Source organism: Leptonychotes weddellii, chromosome X (genome assembly GCF_054177405.1).
Source record: "Leptonychotes weddellii isolate Sample4059 chromosome X, ASM5417740v2, whole genome shotgun sequence".
In the NCBI taxonomy this organism is placed as follows: Eukaryota; Metazoa; Chordata; class Mammalia; order Carnivora; family Phocidae; genus Leptonychotes; species Leptonychotes weddellii.
In genome coordinates this window covers 34976103-34987630 of record NC_138385.1, presented here as the reverse complement: position 1 = coordinate 34987630, position 11528 = coordinate 34976103, and the positions used below count along the sequence as shown (strand labels likewise).

The following is an 11528-nucleotide window of genomic DNA, read 5'->3' as shown; positions in this document are numbered from 1 at the left end:
TATGTACATATGTATTTTATGTGTATTTCACACACATATACAGATACATAGGTATATATTTTATATATAAAATTATTTACTGCAACATTGTTTATAACAAAATGTTGCAAACAATTTAAATACCCACAAATGTAATAAATCCATTCGATGGAAAACTATGCAGCAGTCCCAAAGATGACTAAGTTCTCTATGGACTGCTACTGAACAATATAAACTATATTTAGTGCAATAGCCAGGTGCAGAACAGTATCTATAGTATGCTTCCATTTGTGTAAAAAAAAATGGGGGGATTATATGTATGTATTTGCTTGTGTATGCATCAAATACCTCTGGGAAAACCTATAGACCGGTGGTAAGTGAATGCTTCCAGGTAGGGGAGCTGGATGGTTAGCAAAAAGGATGGGGAAAAACTCACTTTTTGTACCCTTTGATTTTTGAATCACATGATCATATGTATTACCGAGTCGATAATATTTTTTTTATTAAAGGGAATGCTTCTTGTACCACAAAGAATTAAAAAAGAAAAAAATCATGTGTTTGGGGAACACACTGTTTGGATTTCTCAGTTCCCACAGTTAGAGACAACATAGCAGGCAGTCTGGACTTGAGCGTTTGCTTTGGCAAGTTACAAGACTATGTAAGTTTCACTAAGTTTCTTTTTAACTGGCCTAGGCCAGTTTCCTCACCTGTAAAATTGGGATAGTACCTCTGAACAGGGTGACTGTCAAGTGTTATGTAAAAGTATGGTTTTAAAGTCACTTGATAGGCAGTCATCTATGAGCAAATATTCTGTTATCCGGTAGAACTTATCCAAACTTTCTGTACTTCCATGCTCAAGTTAGAGGGTAAGACCAAAGAGCAGTTACTGGAAGACATCGTGCTTCCTATCCTAAGAACTTCTTACAGATTGAAAAGGTCATGGAAAGCATTTGAGTTATCCAAAACCTGTTATATGCAAATGACTGTGTTCTTGAAGTGCACGGGTGAACGAATGCTGATATAACATGTACTATTTTGTGGCTTTGGCACAAGAGCATAGACAGAATGTAAGCATACACAAAGCATGGATCCCACCAAAGCCTGTACCAGGTATGTGGTGGTGAGGCTGAATTCTGCTGCTCAACCAAACTGTCCAACTGACGTATCAATCACTAAGTAGATGGGAAAATTGGCCGAAGTTGCTGGTGTGTTTTGCCCCCTGGGGAAGTGGCAAAGGGTGGAACAAATACTACACTGATCATCACACCAGACATGTACACACCTTCTAGTAAGACAGCCATCCTATTGGCACAGAAGTGATACACACTTTATTAGGAATCCAGTAGGTGGGATGAGTGGAGAATAAATGGCTAAAAAGACATGTAGGGTGGAATTGCAACTTGAAAGCAAGGTCATGAGGAAGTACTCTCTGTATCTGTGTATAACTGTAACCAGTCCCAGTGGTTGGTGCCAAGGGACAAACATTCAGAAAACTGCACTAGAAGGAAAAACAGGCTATTTCTAGCTCTGCCAAACTTATTAACTGTGGAATAATAGCTATTCCATTTCCCACAGCATGCCTTTCCCTGCTTTAAAAGGGAGACAGTGTATAAAAGCTTTGAGACAGTTTATAAAAAGCTTTGAGAGTTCTAGATGTTATTCATGAGTACAGAGATCCTACCATGAGGTAATTTCACAATTTCACCCCAGAAGAATTTGTGACAAACTGAAAAATATGCCTCATTTGTCTTTCTGACAATTTAATAAGGTTCATTTAATTAAGCCAGAAGTTCTTCCTTAACATAGACATATTTTCAGTGTTTGTCCTTTTTAGGTGCTTTGTTCGCAGCACACTTCTGATGAATACATTATGAAGCAATTATAATTTCCAGATACGGAAGAAGATGCTAAAACCAAAAATCTTCTCTAGAAGAGGGATAGCATCACTCATCCAATATTAAGAGTAATCAATTGTGCATGTCTTTCAAATTCCCCAAATGAGATAGCATAAATGCTATTATAGAGAAAATAAATATAGCATCTTTTTCAAAGGGCGAAGAAAAGTCTAAAAGTGTCAAATTTAAGAACACAACGAATTTAAGAACTCTTCCTTCAGCTGATATCCTAGCTGGTCTTTAATAATGGTTAGGAGAGGCTCAAGACTCCAGCACCTAACAAAAATGTTGCCTTAACATGGATTATTTGTGATCTTTTAATTAATATTTGTTCAACAGTGTCATGTCTTCTAGACACGTTAGAACCCAAGTCAGAAGGAACCTTAGAGATGAATTAGTCCAAGGCTCCAGATTCCAGACAGTACACTGAGATCTACCAGTAAATCTTACATTGTTAACTGTATTGATATGGAAGCCACTCTCCACCCATTGTTCTTCTATGTCCTGGAAAAAAAAAAAAAAAAAAAACCCTAGAACTCCCCGTGCAAATTCAGTAGGAGTACTTGAGCCTCTCTTATTTTACTGAGGAACTTTAGAGTAATGTATCATTTGTGAAAGGACATAAAGGAATCACAAAACTTCAGAGAAATGAAAACGTGTTTCTTTTACTTGGAGAGACCTTATTCATATGGTTAAATGCTTTCATGGGATAGATGAAAGATGATGCCCAAAATGAAATTATTTGTCCAGTTAATTAAGTAGGGACAAGACTAAATCCGGTGTTTCCTCTAACATACCATGTACCTTTTACTGAATGTAGAACTTAATTCATACAGCAACTACTTTATAAGAGTTAAATCTCCAAAAACAATAAGGAAAATGTCTTTATCTAGGGTATAACAGAAATAACACTAGGCTCAAAAATTGGAGATTAACCAAAATTATAGTCCAAAGCTCTTTACCTACAGAAATCATCCACAAAATTAAATGATCTCTGGATTATTTTCATATTCTAAAGTTTTGAGTGGTAACAAAAACTTACCTGATAAACTGCTGCTTTGAGAAGTTTGGGTAGGAATGAAAAGGCCATGTAAACTGATATTTAGTTTACATATAAGGTGGTAAAAATCACTAATACTCATTTCAAGGATATTTTCTTCCTGTAATATGTACCCCTCAGGATGGTCATGTGCAGTCAGTATTACAGAAATTTAGCTCAGTAGTTACAGGCAACTAAGCTCTAGTCACTCACGAACTTTTAAATAAGTTTGCTTTCATGTTATACATTTATTTTTTAGAATATCACCTTTATTTATGACTTAGGTAAAACATACAACACAAGAGATCAGACTGTTCCCAAGCTAAGAACAAGGCTTTTTCTTGAAAAACAAACAAATACACAAAAAGCCAGCAACTATAAGTCATATGCTAAAACCAAATAAAATACCAGGTTATCTGTACATCAAAAATAAATGAATTGCCTGAACCTTACCCTTTTAAAAATAACCTAAGACCTAAATCCACTCTAATGTTTCTTCTTCTCTGAATTTCTACAGCACACTTTCTGTAATTTATAACACACTTCTTTGTATTATCTATACTGTTTTCACACAGACAGGCATTAATTATATCTCAAACTAGACAGTAAGTTCCTTTGAGGAAAAAGACTACAGTATCTAGCACTATATGTTGAAAGTTAACAGGGACCCAGTAAAGGCTGGCTGGCATCTATTTCTTGGCAAACATTTCTCGATGATCCGTTTAAAGGAAGAAGGACAATGTGTGTTGCTGGTAGAATATGGAATCTAGGAGAGTTTAAGATACGAATTACACACACGGAGTCAATATCTAATAGGTTGCTGCCTAGAGCCAAGAGGGCTAACATAGTTATGATTTGCTAATACTACAAGCCAAATTACAGTTTAATTCTCAACAGCACAATATTTAAATGGGAAAAAAAAAAAAAAAACAACCACATGCAAACTTCATTGCAACCAAAGATTAAGTAGTTAATTGTGAATACTACTCTATTTCACACCACCACAATTTGTAGATAATGTATAATCCCAAAACAACATGCTGAAGATACGGTCATTCAATCAAAAGCAATTCTGATATTGTGTTCTTGCTCTGCGCGACGATGATCCTCAAAAACCTGTGTTACCTCTTCTACTTTCCTTTGCAGCATGCCTACAGGAGGAAAAGTCATGCATCATTAATCCGAGCTCAAAATGTCCCAGGAACCTAATAGCTTACATTCTCACTTCAACATGATTTATAAAACATCAATTTTATTTAATAGCTTTAAGTATTAGAATATACAGGGAAAAAATCATCTCTCTGTTTAGAAACTATAAAAACAGTGAACAAGACTCTTCTTGATTTGCTCTAATTTTCTGGTAAATAACCGTCTACTTGACATTTATATTTTGTTGAAGAGAAGTGAGAACTGCTTTTTACTCATTACAGCTTCAAAGTGCTATACAAGGTGGTCATTAAATTGAGGGTATAGATTTTGGTAGAGGTCTTTGCCGTCCATAAGCAAATTAGTACACATAGTATATTCACATTTCTGTCCCTTTCTAATGATTTACTTAACTTGGTGGTCCTCAATTTGCTCAGGGGCAGAGCAACACAAAATACCATTAATTTTACCATATAAAACAGCAACATTCTGTAGTAAAAATAAGCTGTCAAAGCAAGCATGATAATCTAGATTTTTCTATTAAGGTGCAGTTGGTCATTTGTGTTAGTGTTCATTAATGCTTACTAGTCAATAAGCAATAGCTGGTGCCAAAGATTTAAAATAAAAACTTTACAAGAGAAAAACTAAAAATTTGAAACAATATACTTTAGTTTTCTTCAGCCAATTGGAAAAGCCCCAATGTTATTCAGTTTTAAAGTATAAGAAGACATCATCCTATCTTATGACATACAGGCATTTTGCAAGATCACACCTTAAGAACAAGTATTTTAAATGATGGTTGTCTACTGAAAGGCTAGAAAAACAGTGTACATTGAGCCTGGCAAAATACATCTCCTTTTTCTTCTAATAACTGCAGGGTGCAATTTTTTTTTTACCACTAAATAACATTTTTCAATGTGATAGAAGCACAACGAGCACTATAACAAACCATTAACTTGAGGCCGGAAGTGTCAACATAAGCAAAATCTACTTAATTTGCTGATTGATAATGTATTAAGTGCAAAGGAGTACATTTATAAAAATTTTAAAAATCAATGAAATGTCGAGCAACACAAGCCAGCATTATTAAGAGAGCTCTACTATAAATATTTTGTCATGTCTTCAAATTGAATTCTCAGGACTATTTCTATATTCACATACTTTAAATTTTTTAGGAGTTTCATTATTTGAGGGCAAAAACTGCACCTACACACTTAACTGCCCAGAGTTCAGTTCCCATGACATGCATCGGTGATTGGTTCCTGTAGGCCTATGAAATAATACACCATACTAGAAGATAAATGCCAGTAATAGTCAGAATTTGGGGGAAATACACCATACACATTTTGAGATTAAAATGAACTGTACTGGACAATATGAAAATGAAATTAAGAAAGCAATTCCATTCACAACAGCATCAAAAAGAATTAAAACACTTAGAAATAAACCCCTATCAAATGAAGTATAAGACCTGTACACCAAAAAATACAAAACATCACTAAGAGAAATTAAGAAGATCTAAAGAAATGAAGAGATATCCCATGTTCATGGACTGAAAGACTCCACAGTAGTAAGATGGCAATCCCTCACAGGTTGATCTACAAATTCACTGTAATCCCTATGAAAATTCCAGCAGGCTATTTTTGTAGAAATAGAAAAGCTTTAAAATATACATGGAAAGGACCCAGAATAGCAAAGCAATCTTGAAAAAGAAGACTAAATTGCAAGAATTACACTACACAATTTTAAAACTTACTACAAAGCTACATTAATCAAGATGGTGTAATACCGGCATAGGATAGCCACAGAGATCAATGGAACAGAAAGTCCGGAAATAAAACCTTATATTTATGGTCAATCATTTTTGATGAAGGTGATAAGGCAATTCAGTGGGGGAAAACATAGTCTTTTGCAACAAATGGTGCAGGGACAACTGGATACCTACATGAAAATGAAGTTGAATCCCTACCTCTTAACTCTGCACAAAAATCAACTCAAGGTGCATTATGGACCTATAAGAGCAAAATTATATTTGGAAAATAAAACCCAAATGTCAATCGACTGATGAATAGATAAGCAAAATGTGGATATCCACACACTGGAATGATACACAGCAATAAAATGGAATGAAGTACTGCTACATGTTACAACATAGATGAAACTTGAAATCATTTAGCCAGACAACAAAGGCCACATATAGTATGATTCCGTTTATATAAACTCTCCAGAAAATACAAATCTCTGAAGACAGAAAAAGTAGACTAGTGGCAGGAACAGGGATCAACTACCAACAGGCAAGAGGGAATTTTTTAGGGTAATGGAAATGTTTTCAAATGGATTATCTGATGTTTGCACAACTCTGAGCTTTAAACAGCCATTGGTTAAGATGATAGTTTTGTGTGTTTAAAATATTTCTTAGGGGCACCTGGGTGGCTCAGTCGTTGGGCGTCTGCCTTCGGCTCAGGTCATGATCCCAGGGTCCTGGGATCGAGCCCCACATCGGGCTCCCTGCTCCGGGGAGAGCTTGTTTCTCCCTCCCCCACTCCCCCTGCTGTGTTCCCTCTCTTGCTGTGTCTCTCTCTGTCAAATAAATAAATAAAAACTTTAAAATACATAAAATATTTCTTAAAAACCACTTCCCTCCAGAAGATTCTGGTAAAACTGCTTCCAGCCAGTCCTATTCTGTGTATGGGACAGAAGTTTTCTTCACCTAAGCCTACTTGCAAATATTTTAGGTAAAGATTAAAGACTTTCATATAAAGTTATGAAAATAAGCAAGTTGGTCATTAAACCCTGACACAGCTTTCTACTATAACTATTTTTATTTTAAGTTATATATATAAATATTAATAGATAATATTAAATTCATGATCAAAGGAAACAATGTACTTTCATAAACACTGCTATAGTATACCTCTTATTTTCCTTTTAGAAAAACAATTGGGGCAGTTGGAGAAAAAAAATATCCTGAAGAAATGGTCAAAAGACACAAATAAGCAACTCAGAAAATGAAATACAAATAGTTTATAAATATTTTTAAAATACTTATCCTCACTGGTAACCAGAGGAATGCAAATTAAACAAGGGAAATATTTTCAACCATAAATTTTAGCAAGGAATGATGATGGTGGTGGTAGAAAGCTAAAAGGATTTAGAATTAGCACAATTAGGTAATTCAAAGTGGTGCTGAAAGTGGGGCTGTAAGCAGAAATATGAATGATTAAGAGGCAGATCCCTCTATTCCTCCACATTCTACATCTGGGTGATTCTCCCTACCCAAGGCCAGCAGAGGACTTTTCTTTAGAGAGGGTAAACCAGATGGGCTGTGGCTCAGGGATACCAGGGAGAATTGAGAACAAGGAATCTGTACAAAAATAGGGATTAAGTGAAAGTTTGTAAGGGATGAAATAAAAGTCTACAAGCTGAAAACTGAGCCCCAATCCCTTCTCTAACAGCCCCAAGAACTTACTGGATTGCCACTAGGTTTATTAATCTCTAGCCAAGAGTTGGAAGATTCTTCTTTGGAGAATATGACCAACTGAAGAGAAAAATCCTAAATATCCTAAAGGTAATGGTTGGAGATCCTCCAATAAAAAGGCCTTGCCAATTTATCCTATAGTAAGTTAGCAAGACCTACCTACAATTTAGTGTCTATTCCTGAATATAAATGGACAACCAAGAATCACCAGATAGTTGAGGAATATCTCTAATAGAAGAAAGACCAGGGGCACCTTGGTGGCCCAGCAGGTTAAGCGTCTGACTCTTGGTTTCGGCTTAGGTCATGATCTCAGGGTTGTGGCACTGAGCCCCATGTTGGGCTTTATGCTCAGCACGTAGTCTGCTTGGGATTGTCTCCATTTCTCACCCTCTCCTTGCTCTCTCTCTCAAATAAATAAATAAATAAATAGTAAGACCAAAACAAAATTGAAAGATAAAGAAAGCTGGAAGAAACAAACCAGGAAAACTAAAACATTTTTTTAAGATTTTATTTATTTATTTATTTGAGACAGGGAGAGAGCATGAGCAGGGAGAGGGGCAGAGAGAGAGGGAGAAGCTGACTCCCCACTGAGCAGGGAGCCCGACGTGAGGCTTGATCCCAGGACCCTGAGAATATGACCCAAGCCTAAGGCAGACGCTTTACCAACTGAGCCACCCAGGCGCCCCAGGAAGAATAAAACATTTTTAAAAATCATTAATATCATCAGAGAGAAGATACTGTATCCATGAAATAAGAACTGGATGCTATTTAAAACACACATACACAAATCATAAAACAATACAACAAGCTCTTGCAAACTAAAAATTATGACAGGAAGCAAAGATCAATAGAAAGACTGGAATAAAAAGCTGAGTACTTATCTGAGAAAATTTAACAAAAATACAGCAGAAACCTAATTCCAGAAAATTCCCCCAAACTGATAGAAATTAGTTTCTTGACTGGAAAAGCTCACTGAATACCACCTTAATGGATGAATTAAACCTACACGAAGGCACGTCATCTGATATTTCAGTATTGTGGGGAAGATCCTGAAAACTTCCATAGGAAAAAAAAAAAACATGAAAATGAAGGGGTCACATAAATGTTCAGGAGTCAGAATGGACCTCAATCTAGAAGACAATGAACAACATTTTCAAATGTTTAAGAGAAAATTATTTCCAAGCTAGATTTTGATAGCCAATACTATCAATTGTGAGGGTAGAATAAAGACCTCTCCCCAAAGAAAACAAAAACAGTAATTTGAAAAGACATATGCACCCTTATGTTTATTGTAGCATTATTTACAATAGCCAAGATGTGGAAGCAACCCTAGTGTCCATCAATAGATGAATAAATAAAGAAAATGTGGTGTATATATACTATGGAATATTACTCAGCCATAAAAATGAAATCTTGCCATCTCCAACAACATGGATGGTCCTAGAGGGCATTATACTAAGTGAAATCAGTCAGAGAAGACAAGTATCATATGATTTCATTCATATGTGGAATTTAGGAAACAAAACAAATAAAAAGAAGAGACAAAAAACAAGACTCAACTACAGAGAACAAACAGGTGGTTGCCAGAAGGAAGGTAGGGGGAGGGATGGGTGAAATAGATAAAGGGGATTAAGAGTATACTTATCTTTTTTAAGATGTTATTTATTTATTTGAGAGAGAGAGCATGAGCGGGGGAAGAGCAGAGGGAGAGGGAGAAGCAGGCTCCCCACTGAGCAGGGAACCCAATGCAGGGCTCTATCCCAGGACCCCAGGATCATGACCTGATCTTAAGGCAGTCGCTTAACCAACTGAGCCACCCAGGCACCCCAAGAGTATACTTATCTTGATGAGCACTTAGAAATATATATAATTGTGGAATACTTATATTGTACACCTGGAACTAATATAACACAGTATGTTAATTATTCTTGAATAAAAAAAGACCTTTTCAGACATGCAATACTCAAAAAATTTACTTCCCATGCACTCTTTCAGGAAGCTGATGGATTACATGTTATACCAAAACAAGAGAATAAACCACAAAATAAGAAGTATAAGAGCCATGAAACAAAGAAATAGATGGAATACAAGATTGCTATAGAGGGAAGAACCTAGCTGAGTAGTAAACCAAGAGAGCAACAATACCAGATAATAGATTAGAGATTAGAGGGCTCTGGGAGAAAGGAAACCAAGAAGGTGAAATTGATGGATTTAAAGAAAAAGCACAGAATTAGAGAATGAACTACCTACTGGTAAGTATATAGAAAATTTAGCAAATGATGAAATAAACTTCAAAGGAAAACAAAAACTTGTAAAAAAAAATTGAGACAGGAGCTCCTGGGTGGCTCAGTCGGTTAATCGTCTGACTCCTGATTTCAGCTTGGGTCATGATCTCAGGGTCCTGGGATTGAGTCCCACATCGGGCTCCATGCTCAGTGCGGAGTCTGCTGGAGATTTTCTCTCTGCCCCTCCCCCTGCTCTCTCTCTCTCTCTCTCTCTCTCTCTCTCTCTCTAAAATAAATAAATAAATAAATCTTAAAAAAGAGAAAGAAGACAACATAGTATGCTATATGGCTGGGCTGTGAATAACATTTATAACTCAAACAAATATTGTTCTATGTGTAATTTATGATATGGCTGTATTGGTAAGATGACAGAAAAGTGTGCTTAAATGCATATATTTGTCTACTTCTCTATATGTAATATGCATATATACTGGGGGGCAGTATGGTGGTATATAGTATTGCACACACACATGCGCACACACACACACATATACATAAAATGAGGTGGTATTAAAGAGTTAAATTCTTACCTCCCATTTGGGGAAGCCAGTACAGAAGGCCTAAAATGGAAAAACTAAAAAGTAACAGTATACATGGTATTTAGAGATATAGAAATATTTTTAAAAAACAGGTGAAATAATTGAAAGTGATTGCTTCTAGGGGGTGGGAAATGGGGTGTCGACAGGGAAGCTGCTATTTTTCATAAACCTTATTAAAAAACTTATACTCTAATTTCAAGGTGGTAGATGAAGAAGACCTAAAATAAGACAGTGAGAGGAATCTACTGAAAAGAAAAGATTCAGGAGCTACTAAGAAGTATAATCATCATCACTTACTGAAGAAATAGAAATTGTTTACCTTAAGTCCCTCAGTAAATAATAGCAACTGTTAGCTGAGAAAAAGAAAAGTTGAAGGAGTTACTGATCTGGGAGGCCCAGGAGAGAGTGAAGATAATGAGTTTAGTTTTACACAAGTTTAATTTGAGGTGCCTTTGGGGTATCTATGTGCAGATGTTTGTTAACATGGAGCTTTATAATGGAAAGTAAAAGAACCATTAGTAAAACTGATGGTTAGAGATGACAACTGAGGTTTAAAAACTGCTGATTTTCAAAAAGCCCTTAAAAGAGAACACTATTAGAGACAAGGAGAGATCTCAAATCAATAATCTAAGTTCCTACCTTAAGAAAATACAAGACAAGCAAAATGAACCTGAAGCAAGCAGAAGGAAGGAAATAATAAAGACTGGTTATCAATGAAATTGAAAACAGGAACACTATAGAGAAAAATCAATGAAACAAAAAGCTGACTCTTTGGAGGAAAAAAAAATCAATAAAATTGATTAACCTCTACCAAGACAGAAAAAAATTAAAATAGAAAAAACACAAATCACCAATATAAAGAATGAAACGGCAGATCATCACAGATCCTGTGGTCATTAAAAGTACCAAAAGGAAATTCTAAGAACAACTTTATGCTTATAAATTCAACAACTTAGAATTGTACCAACTCCTAGAAAACCATAAATTATGAAAATTCAACCAAGATAATCTGAATAGTCCTAGAAGCATTATAGAAATTGAGTTTGTAATTAAAAACCTCCCAAAAAGAAATATCCAGGGCCATCTGGTTTCACTGGAGAATTCTACCAAATACTTAAAGAAGAATCAATTCTTCAGACTCTTCTAAAAAAAGAGGCCAGTATTACC

At 35.6% G+C, this 11528-nt stretch overlaps 1 protein-coding gene across 4 annotated transcripts in view; it reads right to left on the bottom strand.

The window, feature by feature from the left end:
* Positions 1-3153: 3153 nt before the first annotated feature.
* NUP62CL (nucleoporin 62 C-terminal like) overlaps positions 3154-11528 on the bottom strand; it is a 95533-nt gene continuing 87158 nt past the window's right edge. For all 4 annotated transcript variants that reach the window (XM_081808451.1, XM_031040065.2, XM_031040067.2 and 1 more), the window contains one exon: positions 3154-4064. In XM_081808451.1, the coding sequence (XP_081664577.1) occupies positions 3970-4064 (95 nt within the window). In that variant the 3' untranslated portion in view covers positions 3154-3969. The remainder of the gene's footprint in view (positions 4065-11528) is intronic.